Here is a 16,910-nt window from a genome sequence, read left to right on the forward strand (position 1 = left end):
TCGTTATGTGTGACAGCGACCAACGATCAGGCCCTTGCTGGGAGATCGTTGGTCGCTGGGGAAAGTCCAGGACTTTATTTCATCGCTGGATCTCCCGCAGACATCGCTGAATCGGCGTGTGTGACGCCGATTCAGCGATGTCTTCACTGGTAACCAGGGTAAACATTGGGTTACTAAGCGCAGGGCCGCGCTTAGTAACCCGATGTTTACCCTGGTTACCAATGTAAAAGTAAAAAAAAAAAACACTACATACTTACATTCCTGTCACGTTCCTCAGCGTCAGCTTCCCTGCGTCCCCCAGTGTCAGCGCCGGCCGGCCGTAAAGCAAAGCACAATGGTGACGTCACCGCTCTGCTTTCCGGCAAGCGCGCTTACACAGAGCAGGGAAGCTGAGGCTGGGGGACGCGACAGGAATGTAAGTATGTAGTGTTTTTTTTTTTACTTTTACAATGGTAACCAGGGTAAACATCGGGTTACCTAATCCCCTAGATTACCCCAGATGGTGGCGAAGCTGGGGTCTTGTACTTTGCTATGCTCCTATCTTAACCCTTATCTATTCCCTCCCCCACCCAGGTAGGTGTGAGGCTAAAGCGTAATGGAAAACAGGGATAAACAGACAGGGATAAAAGAAAACACAATCATACAAATACACTCACAAATTAACAGAGTGGAAATGAAGGAAACAATAGGAGGGGTAAACCAAATAGGAGAGGATTAGGATAAACACACAATACCAAATCTACACAGATGTCTCCTGTAAACTGCACCAACTGACTGCTACCAATTCAGAATTCTCCTTCACCACCAAACCAGAAAGTAAGAACTATTACTGGCAATTCCCAAGCATATATACCAGAGTGTAGTGGCCAACACAGAAAAGCTGAGAAAATTCTAGATGGAGAACTCTATGTGATTACCTGAACAGATTAACCCTTACAAGGACAGAGCAAGGGAAACTTGCACTGTTTAATAGGATGGCGAAGTAGTACTAATCAGTGCAGGAGTTTGTGTAACCAGGCGCCGCAATCTTCTGGATCCTCTCTGTATTCCTGTGACAAAATTTTTAAGTTCTATGCTCATCCATCCTGGTCTCTTTTAATGCTTCCAATTCTTCCTTCTTTTCGGAATTGTTACTGATTGCGCAGTGAGAATTTTATTTAGCAAAATCTCAAATTCTTCTTGGACATTTCTATCTTCTAGAACATCCAGCTCAGTACATACAAATTTATACATCACCACTAGTGAGAGCGCACTGCATATAGATTTATACAGCCACCACTAGGAGGAGCTCACTGCATACAGATCTATACAGCCACCACTAGGGGGAGCTCACTGCATACAGATCTATACAGCCACCACTAGGAGGAACTCACTGCATTTAGATCTATACAGCCACCACTAGGGGGAGCTCACTGCATTTAGATCTATACAGCCACCACTAGGAGGAGCTCACTGCATTTAGATCTATACAGCCACCACTAGGAGGAGCTCACTGCATTTAGATCTATACAGCCACCACTAGGAGGAGCTCACTGCATTTAGATCTATGCAGCCACCACTAGGAGGAGCTCACTGCATACAGATCTATACAGCCACCACTAGGGGGAGCTCACTGCATTTAGATCTATACAGCCACCACTAGGAGGAGCTCACTGCATTTAGATCTATACAGCCACCACTAGGGGGAGCTCACTGCATACAGATCTATACAGCCACCACTAGGGGGAGTATGGCTTATACAGATTCAAAGAAGTGCTAGTTGGATCAATGCAGTTATCAGAAGTATAATTTGACAGTCAATGTTTCCATCAGCAAGGTTTAGTTCAGAATACTCACTCTCTTCCAGTCATCTGGATTTAATTGTCGGATTAAGTCTTGGGGAACCAGTTCTTTTAGAATTTTTGGAATGTTTGGGAAGTAGGATTTGTCATCTTCATACTTGACCCTGTAGATGAGAGCAGCCAGCTGCAGGACGTCCTCCCGGGTGCACTTGTGGTAACCGCGCAGGTACTTTGGAAGCTCCTGTAACAAAAGCCGTACACAGTATCAGTAAAGAATGGTACCAAGGAGGAACATCGTCCATCACATTCACAACCTCCCCTGCTCAATGTTACACCTGCTGCATATTATCAAGTGACCACATTGTATTAGCCAGGAAACTAGGACTACAGGAAGAACCTCAAACCTGGTAGTAGTGGAAAATGGAGTCAGCCATCGAGTCCTTTCCTGGAACTGTATTAGTCCACAATTTCTTCATAAAGAACACTTGATAGGTGAGAGAAGGCACAATACCTGCAATATAAAATGGAGTCACTAAATATACAGGCAGCTGGATATATGGAATTCTGAATCTACTCATACACAGGGGCAGTATTATACTAGTTATATTCTTGTACATAGGGGCAGTATTATAGTAGTTATATTCTTGTACATAGGAGCAGTATTATAGTAGTTATATTCTTGTGCATAGGAGCAGTATTATAGTAGTTATATTCTTGTACATAGGAGCAGTATTATAGTAGTTATATTCTTGTACATAGGAGCAGTATTATAGTAGTTATATTCTTGTACATAGGGGCAGTATTATAGTAGATATATTCTTGTACATAGGGGCAGTATTATAGTAGTTATATTCTTGTACATAGGGGCAGTATTATAGTAGTTATATTCTTGTACATAGGGGCAGTATTATAGTAGTTATATTCTTGTACATAGGAGCAGTATTATAGTAGTTATATTCTTGTACATAGGGGCAGTATTATAGTAGTTATATTCTTGTACATAGGGGCAGTATTATAGTAGTTATATTCTTCTACATAGGAGCAGTATTATAGTAGTTATATTCTTGCACATAGGAGCAGTACCGTATTATAGTAGTTATATTCTTGTACATAGGAGCAGTACCGTATTATAGTAGTTATATTCTTGTACATAGGAGGCAGTATTATAGTAGTGATATTCTTGTACATAGGGGCAGTATTATAGTAGTTATATTCTTGTACATAGGAGCAGTATTATAGCAGTTATATTCTTGTACATAGGGGCAGTATTATAGTAGTGATATTCTTGTACATAGGAGGCAGTATTATAGTAGTGATATTCTTGTACATAGGGGCAGTATTATAGTAGTTATATTCTTGTACATAGGGGTAGTATTATAGTAGTTATATTCTTGTACATAGGAGCAGTATTATAGTAGTTATATTCTTGCACATAAGAGCAGTATTATAGTAGTTATATTCTTGTACATAGGGGCAGTATTATAGTAGTTATATTCTTGTACATAGGGGCAGTATTATAGTAGTTATATTCTTGTACATAGGGGCAGTATTATAGTAGTTATATTCTTGTACATAGGAGCAGTACCGTATTATAGTAGTTATATTCTTGTACATAGGAGCAGTACCGTATTATAGTAGTTATATTCTTGTACATAGGAGGCAGTATTATAGTAGTGATATTCTTGTACATAGGGGCAGTATTATAGCAGTTATATTCTTGTACATAGGGGCAGTATTATAGTAGTGATATTCTTGTACATAGGAGGCAGTATTATAGTAGTGATATTCTTGTACATAGGGGCAGTATTATAGTAGTTATATTCTTGTACATAGGGGTAGTATTATAGTAGTTATATTCTTGTACATAGGGGCAATATTATAGTAGTTATATTCTTGTACATAGGAGGCAGTATTATAGTAGTGATATTCTTGTACATAGGGGCAGTATTATAGTAGTTATATTCTTGTACATAGGGGTAGTATTATAGTAGTTATATTCTTGTACATAGGGGCAATATTATAGTAGTTATATTCTTGTACATAGGAGGCAGTATTATAGTAGTGATATTCTTGTACATAGGGGCAGTATTATAGTAGTTATATTCTTGTACATAGGAGCAGTATTATAATAGTTATATTCTTGTACATGGGGGCAGTATTATAGTAGTTATATTCTTGAACATAGGGGTAGTATTATAGTAGTTATATTCTTGTACATAGGGGCAGTATTATAGTAGTTATATTCTTGAACATAGGGGTAGTATTATAGTAGTTATATTCTTGTACATAGGGGCAGAATTATAGGAGTTATATTCTTGTACATAGGAGCAGTATTATAGTAGTTATATTCTTGTACATAGGGGCAGTATTATAGTAGTTATATTCTTGTACATAGGGGCAGTATTATAGTAGTTATATTCTTGTACATAGGGGCAGTATTATAGTAGTTATATTCTTGTACATGGGGCAGTATTATAGTAGTGATATTCTTGTACATGGAGCAGTATTATAGTAGTTATATTCTTGTACAAGGGGCAGTATTATAGTAGTTATATTTTTGTACATAGGGGGAGTATTATAGTAGTTATATTCTTGTACATAGGGGCAGTATTATAGTAGTTATATTCTTGTACATAGGGGCAGTATTATAGTAGTTATATTCTTGTACATAGGGGTAGTATTATAGTAGTTATATTCTTGTACATAGGGGCAATATTATAGTAGTTATATTCTTGTACATAGGAGGCAGTATTATAGTAGTGATATTCTTGTACATAGGGGCAGTATTATAGTAGTTATATTCTTGTACATAGGGGTAGTATTACAGTAGTTATATTCTTGTACATAGGGGCAATATTATAGTAGTTATATTCTTGTACATAGGAGGCAGTATTATAGTAGTGATATTCTTGTACATAGGGGCAGTATTATAGTAGTTATATTCTTGTACATAGGAGCAGTATTATAGTAGTTATATTCTTGTACATAGGGGCAGTATTATAGTAGTTATATTCTTGTACATAGGGGCAGTATTATAGTAGTTATATTCTTGTACATAGGGGCAGTATTATAGTAGTTATATTCTTGTACATGGGGCAGTATTATAGTAGTTATATTCTTGTACATGGAGCAGTATTATAGTAGTTATATTCTTGTACAAGGGGCAGTATTATAGTAGTTATATTTTTGTACATAGGGGCAGTATTATAGTAGTTATATTCTTGTACATAGGGGCAGTATTATAGTAGTTATATTCTTGTACATAGGGGCAGTATTATAGTAGTTATATTCTTGTACATAGGGGCAGTATTATAGTAGTTATATTCTTGTACATAGGGGCAGTATTATAGTAGTTATATTCTTGTACATAGGAGCAGTATTATAGTAGTTATATTCTTGTACATAGGAGCAGTACCGTATTATAGTAGTTATATTCTTGTACATAGGAGCAGTATTATAGTAGTTATATTCTTGTACATAGGGGCAGTATTATAGTAGTTATATTCTTGTATATAGGGGTAGTATTATAGTAGTTATATTCTTGTACATAGGGGCAGTATTATAGTAGTTATATTCTTGTACATAGGAGCAGTATTATAGTAGTTATATTCTTGTACATAGGGGTAGTATTATAGTAGTTATATTCTTGTACATAGGGGCAGTATTATAGTAGTTATATTCTTGTACATAGGAGCAGTATTATAGCAGTTATATTCTTGTGCATAGGGGTAGTATTATAGTAGTCATATTCTTGTACATAGGAGCAGTATTATAGTAGTTATATTCTTGTACATAGGAGGCAGTATTATAGTAGTTATATTATTGTACATAGGATCAGTATTATAGTAGTTATATTCTTGTACATAGGGGCAGTATTATAGTAGTTATATTTCTGTACTTAGGGGCAGTATTATAGTAGTTATATTCTTGTACTTAGGGGCAGTATTATAGTAGTTATATTCTTGTACATAGGGGCAGTATTATAGTAGTTATATTCTTGTACATAGGAGCAGTATTATAGTAGTTATATTCTTGTACATAGGGGCAGTATTATAGTAGTTATATTCTTGTACATAGGAGCAGTACCGTATTATAGTAGTTATATTCTTGTACATAGGAGCAGTATTATAGTAGTTATATTCTTTTACATAGGGGTAGTATTATAGTAGTTATATTCTTGTACATAGGAGCAGTATTATAGTAGTTATATTCTTGTACATAGGAGCAGTATTATAGTAGTTATATTCTTGTACATAGGAGGCAGTATTATAGTATTAATATTCTTGTACATAGGAGCAGTATTATAGTAGTTATATTCTTGTACATAGGGGCAGTATTATAGTAGTTATATTTCTGTACTTAGAGGCAGTATTATAGTAGTTATATTCTTGTACTTAAGGGCAGTATTATAGTAGTTATATTCTTGTACATAGGAGCAGTATTATAGTAGTTATATTCTTGTACATAGGGGCAGTATTATAGTAGTTATATTTCTGTACTTAGGGGCAGTATTATAGTAGTTATATTCTTGTACTTAAGGGCAGTATTATAGTAGTTATATTCTTGTACATAGGAGCAGTATTATAGTAGTTATATTCTTGTACATAGGAGCAGTATTATAGTAGTTATATCCTTGTACATAGGGGCAGTATTTTAGTAGTTATATTCTTGTACATAGGAGCAGTATTATAGTAGTTATATTCTTGTACATAGGAGCAGTATTATAGTAGTTATATTCTTGTACATAGGGGAAGTATTATAGTAGTTATATTCTTGTACATAGGGGCAGTATTATAGTAGTTATATTTCTGTACACCACCTTTGTCCATTTGCGGCATTATATTTGCTTTTACATTCTGAATCTTGTATTTTTACAGTAAGAGGTAACTAGGTAACTTTGGTAACTTCTTACCATCCTTGGAGGGTCGGGCTTTCTTTATCCAGTCTGTCAGATGCCGAACAAAATCAAAGAAAAAGTCTCCTTCTGGGACACTTATTACCTGTAAAATATAATTAGGAATCCCTGATAAAGACTAGTACTGTCTTTTTAGATGCTGAAATATCCCCTAATAGCCTAAACGCTACTTATTGTACATTTCCTTTTTCCATTTCATTGATGTATGTATAGCGGGGATCCTGATCTGCAGACATTACTTTTTTTTTGCAGTTTTAGGTGGGGACCCCTCAGAAAACCGCTTACTAGAGACTTAGTTTAACTGCTGAGACTTGTAGTTGCTCCACTAGGTTTGCTGTATTAATGCCCTGATTTACAGCGCTCTTCCATAATGAACTCTTTTTAACTTAGGTCCACAATATTGTGAGACTCTCAGCTGAAGAGTTAACACCGCCAGTCACATAACCTCATTTCATTGATGACCCCGGCCCCTCGCTCAGTTCTTACCTTATCGGAGATCTTCACAAACAGACTGAAGCCTTCGGGGGATTTCAGAAGCAGCCGGTTAGCAATATCTTGGCAGAAATCCTTGGCTTTGGTGCTTGACTCTACTTCAAACGCCTGTAAGAGAAGAAGCGGTGTGAACGTCCACGGTGACAATGTGGGATAATATTCTATCAAGCAATATCTTATGAGCACAAAGACGGGAAAGAAATCCAGGACGACTCCATCCCAGAACAGAGGAGCATTGTAGTCCGAGGAAGATGCTGCAGATCGGTCCAGGTCTAGAAGGAGGTGAAGGAACATGACCGACAGACAAAGCTACAGTCTCACGGATCAGATTCATTTCAGATACAGAAACGTTTCACACCAATATTTTCTTGCCGTTATTGAGACTGAAAACATCAGTGATATCAATAATAAATAGCTGTACATAACCGACTTCTGTCAGCAAAGAAAGATTGTCTGATAGAAAATTTGCAACCTTCACATTTATGAGTCTGACCGACCTAAAGCCCAAGTCCAGCACTGTATTACAGGTTACACATGATTCTGAGTTACATCCTGTATTATACCCCAGAGCTGCACTCACTATTCCGCTGGTGCAGTCACTGTGTACATACATTACATTACTGATCCTGAGTTACATCCTGTATTATACCCCAGAGCTGCACTCACTATTCTGCTGGTGCAGTCACTGTGTACATACATTACATTACTGATCCTGAGCTACATCCTGTATTATACTCCAGAGCTGCACTCACTATTCTGCTGGTTCAGTCACTGTATACATACATTACATTAATGATCCTGAGTTACATCCTGTATTATACCCCAGAGCTGCACTCACTATTCTGCTGGTGCAGTCACTGTGTACATACATTACATTACTGATCCTGAGCTACATCCTGTATTATACTCCAGAGCTGCACTCACTATTCTGCTGGTTCAGTCACTGTATACATACATTACATTAATCATCCTGAGTTACATCCTGTATTATACCCCAGAGCTGCACTCACTATTCTGCTGGTGCAGTCACTGTATATATACATTACATTACTGATCCTGAGTTGCATCGTGTATTATACCGCAGAGCTGCACTCACTATTCTGCTGGTGTAGTCACTGTGTACATACATTACATTACTGCTCCTGAGTTACATCATGTATTATACCCCAGAGCTGCACTCACTATTCTGCTGGTGCAGTCACTGTGTACATACATTACATTACTGATCCTGAGTTACATCCTGTATTATCCTCCAGAGCTGCACTCACTATTCTGCTGGTGCAGTCATTGTGTACATACATGACATTACTGATCCTGAGTTACATCCTTTATTATACTCCAGAGCTGCACTCACTATTCTGCTGGTGCAGTCACTGTATACATACATTACTGATCCTGAGTTACATCCTGTATTATACTCCAGAGCTGCACTCACTATTCTGCTGGTTCAGTCACTGTATACATACATTACATTAATGATCCTGAGTTACATCCTGTCTTATACACCAGAGCTGCACTCACTATTCTGCTGGTGCAGTCACTGTGTACATACATTACATTACTGATCCTGAGTTACATCCTGTATTATACTCCAGAGCTGCACTCACTATTCTGCTGGTGCAGTCACTGTATACATACATTACTGATCCTGAGTTACATCCTGTATTATACTCCAGAGCTGCACTCACTATTCTGCTGGTTCAGTCACTGTATACATACATTACTGATCCTGAGTTACATCCTGTATTATACTCCAGAGCTGCACTCACTATTCTGCTGGTTCAGTCACTGTATACATACATTACATTAATGATCCTGAGTTGCCTCCTGTATTATACTCCAGAACTGCACTCACTATTCTGCTGGTGCAGTCACTGTGTACATACATTACATTACTGATCCTGAGTTACATCCTGTATTATACTCCAAAGCTGCACTCACTATTCTGCTGGTGCAGTCACTGTATACATACATTACTGATCCTGAGTTACATCCTGTATTATACTCCAGAGCTGCACTCACTATTCTGCTGGTTCAGTCACTGTATACATACATTACATTAATGATCCTGAGTTACATCCTGTCTTATACACCAGAGCTGCACTCACTATTCTGCTGGTGCAGTCAGGGCCGCCATCAGGGCATTACAGCCGTGACTGGCGTATGGGGCCCGGTGAGCAGAGGAGGCCCGCATCGGGCCCCGTCTCATCTGCTCACCGGGCCCCCCCTGCAGGCGCTGCGGCACACTATTGACGTGCGGGCCCGCGCCCGCACGTCAATAGTTAACAGCCGCCAGCCAGTCTGAGGCTGGCAGCCGAATAGGGCCGCAGTGCGCAGTCGCCGGCGTCTGACGTCATTGTGGTGGGGGTTGGTGGGTGTTGAATGCTGGACACACTGGGGCAGAATGCTATAGACACTGGGGCAGTATGCTATGGACCCAGTGGGGCAGAATGCTATAGACACTGGGGCAGAATGCTATAGACACTGGGGCAGAATGCTATAGACACTGGGGCAGAATGCTATGGACCCAGTGGGGCAGAATGCTATAGACACTGGGGCAGAATGCTATAGACACTGGGGCAGAATGCTATAGACACTGGGGCAGAATGCTATGGACACAGTGGGGCAGAAATGCTGGACACAGTGGGGCAGAATGCTATGGACACAGTGGGGCAGAATGCTTTGGACACAGTGGGGCAGAATGCTATGGACACAGTGGGGCAGAATGCTATAGACACTGGGGCAGAATGCTATGGACACAGTGGGGCAGAAATGTTGGACACAGTGGGGCAGAATGCTATGGACACAGTGGGGCAGAATGCTTTGGACACAGTGGGGCAGAATGCTATAGACACTGGGGCAGAATGCTATGGACACAGTGGGGCAGAATGCTTTGGACACAGTGGGGCAGAATGCTATGGACACAGTGGGGCAGAATGCTATAGACACTGGGGCAGAATGCTATGGACACAGTGGGGCAGAATGCTATGGACACAGTGGGGCAGAAATGCTGGACACAGTGGGGCAGAATGCTATAGACACTGGGGCAGAATGCTATGGACACAGTGGGGCAGAAATGCTGGACACAGTGGGCAGAAATGCTGGACACAGTGGGGCAGAAATGCTGGACACAGTAGGGCAGAATGCTATGGACACAGTGGGGCAGAATGCTATGGACACAGTGGGGCAGAATGCTATGGACACAGTGGGGCAGAATGCTATGGACACAGTGGTGCAGAATGCTATGGACACAGTGGGGCAGAATGCTGGACACAGTGACAGGGTCAGTATGCTGGACACAGGGGCAGACTGTGAGACCCGGGGGCAGAATGCTGGACACACTGGGGCAGAATGCTGGACACAGTGACAGGGGCAGAATGCTGGATACAGGGGCAGACTGTGAGACCCGGGGGCAGAATGCTGGACATTGGGGCAGAATGCTGGAAATTGGGGCAGAATGCGAGACACGGGGCAGAATGGAGATACGGGGCATGATTGGAGACACGGGGCAGGATGAAAGACATGGGGGCATGACTGGAGACAGATGGGGCAGGATTGGAGACAGATGGGGCAGAATGGAGACACAGGGGGCATGATTGGAGACAAGTGTCAGGATTGCAGACATGGGGGTATGGTTGGAGACATAGGGGGCAGAATGGAGACATGGGGCATGATTGGAGACACTGGGGGCAGAATTGGAGACAGGTCGTGCAGGATCATGGGGCAGGATGGATATGATGGAGACAGATGGGGCAGGATGGAGAGATCACATGGGGCGATCATATGGGGCAGGATGGGGAGATCATATGGGGCAGAATGGATACTCATGAGGGCAGGATGGGAGAACATATGGCTGACGCCAGGAATGAGACACACGGTGGCCAGGATGGGGAATATTATTACCATAGGGGCTAATTTAGGGATATTATTACTGCAGTCATGTATTTATTTTATTTTTTGAGGACACGGTTTTAAATGGGGGGGCGGTCCTGTTACTGTGTAGAGTGACACTATGTCGCCTCTTTTTCTTTATGTGGTGTAATGTAGAAGTTGTGGAAAATTAAGTAATGTATTCTACAAGCGGAGCTCGAGATAACTGTGTTATTTCCTGCAGAGACGAGTCCTGGCTGGATGAAATGATGGCGGTCTGTGCTGGATGAAAGATGAAGGACCTCACCTAGAGACGTCACTGGTGAGTCAGTGTTACCTATACACTGACACTATACACTGTATACTGTATACAGAGCTCCTGTGTATAATTTCACTAGTGATCACTGTATTATCTGTACACAGACACTGCATACTAAGTACAGATCTCCTTTGTATAATGGCATTCATGGTGATAGTATGGTGCTTTTTTTTTAATTACTGATCAGAATTGTAGTATTCAGTCACTATGTGGTGGTAATATGTGGTCTGGACATGGTGTTGCGGTATTTGTTCCTTGTATGTGATATTATTCGATCACTGTGGTGGTAATATGCGGTCTGGTCATGGTGTAGCGGTATTTGTTCCTTGTATGTGATATTATTGGTCATTTTAAAAATTGAAAAATAAATAAAAATATACCTAAATTGTATTGCATATTTTAACAAATATTTAATAGGTTACAGTAGAGTAGGGCCCGGCCAAAAGCGTCTACCGTGTTATGGTGGCGGCTTAAAAAATCTTTTGGCCAAAACAAAAGCTGCCGGCTATATGTGTGATCTGGTGATGGGAACTGTTAATGTGTGATAGGTGAGAAGTGGAGTTTTTCCAAGAGAGAGCGGTGGTACTGTGGACAGTTCGAGGGGTGGAGCCTGGAGGCGGGGCTGGGTGGAGCCTGGGCGGAGTCTCAAGGGGCCCCGAAAATGTTGCCAGTATGGGGCCCCGAAATTTCTAGTGGCAGCCCTGGGTGCAGTCACTGTGTACATACATTACATTACTGATCCTGAGTTACATCCTGTATTATACCCCAGAGCTGCACTCACTATTCTGCTGGTGCAGTCACTGTGTACATACATTACATTACTGATCCTGAGTTACATCCTGTATTATACCCCAGAGCTGCACTCACTATTCTGCTGGTGCAGTCACTGTGTACATACATTACTGATCCTGAGTTACATCCTGTATTATACCCCAGAGCTGCACTCACTATTCTGCTGGTGCAGTCACTGTGTACATACATTACATTACTGATCCTGAGTTACATCCCGTATTATATCCCAGAGCTGCACTCACTATTCTGCTGGTGCAGTCACTGTGTACATACATTACATTACTGATCCTGAGTTACATCCTGTATTATACCCCAGAGCTGCACTCACTATTCTGCTGGTGCAGTCACTGTGTACATACATTACATTACTGATCCTGAGTTACATCCTGTATTATACCCCAGAGCTGCACTCACTATTCTGCTGGTGCAGTCACTGTGTACATACATTACATTACTGATCCTGAGTTACATCCTGTATTATACCCCAGAGCTGCACTCACTATTCTGCTGGTGCAGTCACTGTGTACATACATTACATTACTGATCCTGAGTTACATCCTGTATTATACCCCAGAGCTGCACTCACTATTCTGCTGGTACAGTCACTGTGTACATACATTACATTACTGATCCTGAGTTACATCTTGTATTATACCCCAGAGCTGCACTCACTATTCTGCTGGTGCAGTCACTGTGTACATACATTACTGATCCTCAGTTACATCCTGTATTATACAAAGAGCTGCACTCACTATTCTGTTGGTGCAGTCACTGTGTACATACATTACATTACTGATCCTGAGTTACATCCTGTATTATCCTCCAGAGCTGCACTCACTATTCTGCTGGTACAGTCACTGTGTACATACATTACATTACTGATCCTGAGTTACATCTTGCATTATACCCCAGAGCTGCACTCACTATTATGCTGGTGCAGTCACCGTGTACATACATTACATTACTGATCCTGAGTTACATCCTGTATTATACCCCAGAGCTACACTCACTATTCTGCTGGTGCAGTCACTGTGTACATACATTACATTACTGATCCTGAGTTACATCCTGTATTATACCCAGAGCCGCACTCACTATTCTGCTGGTGCAGTCACTGTGTACATACATTACTGATCCTGAGTTATGTACTGTATTATACTCCAGAGCTGCACTCACTATTCTGCTGGTGCAGTCACTGTGTACATACATTACATTACTGATCCTGAGTCACATCCTGTATTTTACCCCAGAGCTGCACGCACTATTCTGCTGGTGCAGTCACTGTGTACATACATTACATTACTGATCCTGAGTTACATCCTGTATTATACCCCAGAGCTGCACTCACTATTCTGCTGGTGCAGTCACTGTGTACATACATTACATTACTGATCCTGAGTTACATCCTGTATTATACCCCAGAGCTGCACTCACTATTCTGCTGGTGCAGTCACTGTGTACATACATTACATTACTGATCCTGAGTTACATCCTGTATTATACTCTAGATCTGCACTCACTATTCTGCTGGTGCAGTCACTGTGTACATACATTACATTACTGATCCTGAGTTACATCCTGTATTATACCCCAGAGCTGCACTCACTATTCTGCTGGTGCAGTCACTGTGTACATACATTACTGATCCTGAGTTACATCCTGTATTATACCCCAGAGCTGCACTCACTATTCTGCTGGTGCAGTCACTGTGTACATACATTACTGATCCTGAGTTACATCCTGTATTATACCCCAGCTGGTGCTGGTGCAGTTGTAACACCCAAGAAAACCGGTTGTTACAGTGGTGTTGCCTTCCTCACGGGGAGGGTGATGCCATGCCTGGAGGCGAGGAGGATCTCTTTAACAGGTAACACATACATGCAACATGTTCTGATTCCAGGCCAGAAGGGGGAGCTGTAGACCCAGCTTTAGGGGAGCTCCCCTATATATATTCTGGCTGGAGGAGTTAGTGAGTTGGAGAGAGGGAATTGGAGAGTAAGAGGAGAGCTGGAGCCATGCAGACACGAGGTTCTGCAGCTCCTGACTGGAGTGGAGGAGTCAGACAGAGTTGAGTCTGTAACAACGTGTGAGGGGAAAAGAAGCACAGGAGAAGTGAGGAGCTGGAGGGGAGCTGCAACTGGGCTCCCTCCATGCTGAAGCGCAGGAACCGGAATCCCGGAGTCCGAGGCTGTGTAGAACTGTATGCCCCACAGCAGAAACCAGAGGGCAGGGGATTTCAGGTCACCTGTCCACAACCCCAACCGAAGATACAGCAGCATATAGAGCCCAGAATCGCCGCAAGTAGAGACACCTGTAAAAAGGCTTGTGCTGCCTGCCATGCGGGTACTGTCCTACATATAGGACACCTAGTGTGAAGCCTCAGGCAGCAAAGGACGCACACGAGAGCGCAGTAAAGCCTCTTTCACACATCAGGTTTTTGCTGTCAGGCACAATCCGGCAAATTTTGAAAAAAAAAGGATCCGACAAAAGTTGCCGCTGGATCCATTTTTTCTCATAGACTTGTATTAGCGCTGGATTGTGACGGATGGCCTCACGTTTCATCTGTTTTTTGCCGGATCAGTCAAAAATTAGTTTTACGGCGGTCGGAGAAAACGTACATAGGAACGTTTTCTCTGTCCGCACAGCGATGGATCCGGTGAAAAACGGATGAAAAAGGGAGGTAAAATGATGGAATCCGTCGACCGATTCCATTTTTTTTTTAAAGAAATCTCTCTCTCCTCCCCAGAACAGGAAGTCCAAACTCTATCGCCAGGTTAAAAAAAAGTCAGATCCAGCGAAAAAAAAAAAAACGATCCGTTGCATCAGTTTTTTCACAATTTGCAACAGATCTGTTTTTTTCAGAATTCGCCAGATTGTGCCTGACGGCTAAAAACTGATGTGTGTGAAAGGGGCCTTAGGAAGGCTTCCAACCCCACCTGGCAAAGGGGACTCCACATCGCTTCCAGGATGCCCGGACCTCACCATCATCAGTTACTGGTACCCTGGACTGTGGCTGCATACTACCAGTAAAAGGTAGAGGGACTGCAACCTTGTGTCCTCTAATTCTATCTGGCACCACACCATCTATCATCCTTACCAACTACAGCGGGAGCCCTGGGGACTAAGCTTCACCTGTGGGAAGCCACACCATCTTTGCTGCAATAACATGACCCCCAGTGGACCCCTTAAAGCTGCATCGGTCATCCCTGACCAAATACCACAGGTGGCGTCACGAACATTCTTTATTCAAAACAGCCCCTTTAACCTCTTTACCCTCAAGGGTGGTTTGCACGTTAATGACCGGTCCAATTTTTACAATTCTGACCACTGTCCCTTTATGAGGTTATAACTCTGGAACGCTTCAACGGATCTCGTTGATTCTGACATTTTTTTCTCGTGACATATTGTACTTCATGTTATTGGTAACATTTCTTTGATATTACCTGGTTTTATTTGTGAAAGAAATGGAAATTTGGTGAAAATTTTGAAAATTTCTCAATTTTCCAACTTTGAATTTTTATGCCCTTAAATCACAGAGATATGTCACACAAAATACTTAATAAATAACATTTCCCACATGTCTACTTTACATCAGCACAATTTTGGAACCACATTTTTTTTTTGTTAGGGAGTTAAAAGGGTTAAAAGTTGACCACCAATTTCTCATTTTTACAACACCATTTTTTTAGTGACCACATCACATTTGAAGTCACTTTGAGGGGTCTATATGATAGTAAATATCCAAGTGTGACACCATTCTAAAAACTGCACACCTCAAGGTGCTCAAAACCACATTCAAGAGGTTTATTAACCCTTCAGGTGTTTCACAGGAATTTTTGGAATGTTTAAAAAAAAAAAAACATTTAACATTTTTTAGCCCCCGGTTTTTGTATTTTCCCAAGGGTAACAGGAGAAATTTGACCCCAAAAGTTGTCCAATTTGTCCTGAGTACGCTGATACCCCATATGTTGGGGTAAACCCCTGTTTGGGCACACGGGAGAGCTCGGAAGGGAAGGAGCACAGTTTTACTTTTTCAACGCAGAATTGGCAGGAATTGAGATCGGACGCCATGTCACGTTTGGAGAGCCCCTGATGTGTCTAAACAGTGGAAACCCCCCAATTATAACTGAAACCCTAATCCAAACACACCCCTAACCCTAATCCCAACGGTAATCCTAACCACACCCCTAACCCTAATCCCAACCCTAACCATAACCCTAACCACACCCCTAACCCGAACATGCCCCTAGCCCTAATCCCAACCACACCCCTAACCCCAACACACCCCTAACCCTAATCCCAACCCTAATCACACCCCTAACTCCAACACACCCCTAACCCTAACCACACCCCTAAACCTAATCCCAACCCTAATTCCAACGTAAATGTAACCCAAACCCTAACTTTAGCCCCAGCCCTAACCCTAACTTTAGCCCCAAACCTAACCCTAACTTTAGCCCCAACCCTATCCCTAACTTTAGCCCAACCCTAACTTTAGCCCCAACCCTAACCCTAACTTTAGCCCCAACCCTAACTTTAGCCCCAAACCTAACCCTAACTGTAGCCCCAACATTAACTTTAGCCCCAACCCTAGCCCTAACCCTAACTGTAGCCCTTACCCTAACTGTAGCCCCAGCCCTAACCCTAACTTTAGCCCCAACCCTAACTGTAGCCCTAACCCTAACTTTAGCCCCAACCCTAGCCCTAATGGGAAAATGGAAATAAAAACATTTTCTTAAAT

At 41.8% G+C, this 16,910-nt stretch overlaps 1 protein-coding gene across 1 annotated transcript in view; it reads right to left on the reverse strand.

Annotated features, from left to right (window-relative positions):
* The window catches only part of MYO7A (myosin VIIA), a 315,688-nt gene that overhangs the window by 18,538 nt on the left and 280,240 nt on the right, over nucleotides 1–16,910 (reverse strand). Inside the window, exons 43-46 of the mRNA XM_069759369.1 lie at nucleotides 7,183–7,296; nucleotides 6,694–6,781; nucleotides 2,186–2,292; nucleotides 1,837–2,022 (exon numbers count right to left, since the gene is read on the reverse strand). Coding sequence (XP_069615470.1) covers nucleotides 1,837–2,022; nucleotides 2,186–2,292; nucleotides 6,694–6,781; nucleotides 7,183–7,296 — 495 coding nt within the window. The remainder of the gene's footprint in view (nucleotides 1–1,836; nucleotides 2,023–2,185; nucleotides 2,293–6,693; nucleotides 6,782–7,182; nucleotides 7,297–16,910) is intronic.

The sequence above is a fragment of the Ranitomeya imitator genome, chromosome 3 (genome assembly GCF_032444005.1).
Source record: "Ranitomeya imitator isolate aRanImi1 chromosome 3, aRanImi1.pri, whole genome shotgun sequence".
Lineage (NCBI taxonomy): Eukaryota > Metazoa > Chordata > Amphibia > Anura > Dendrobatidae > Ranitomeya > Ranitomeya imitator.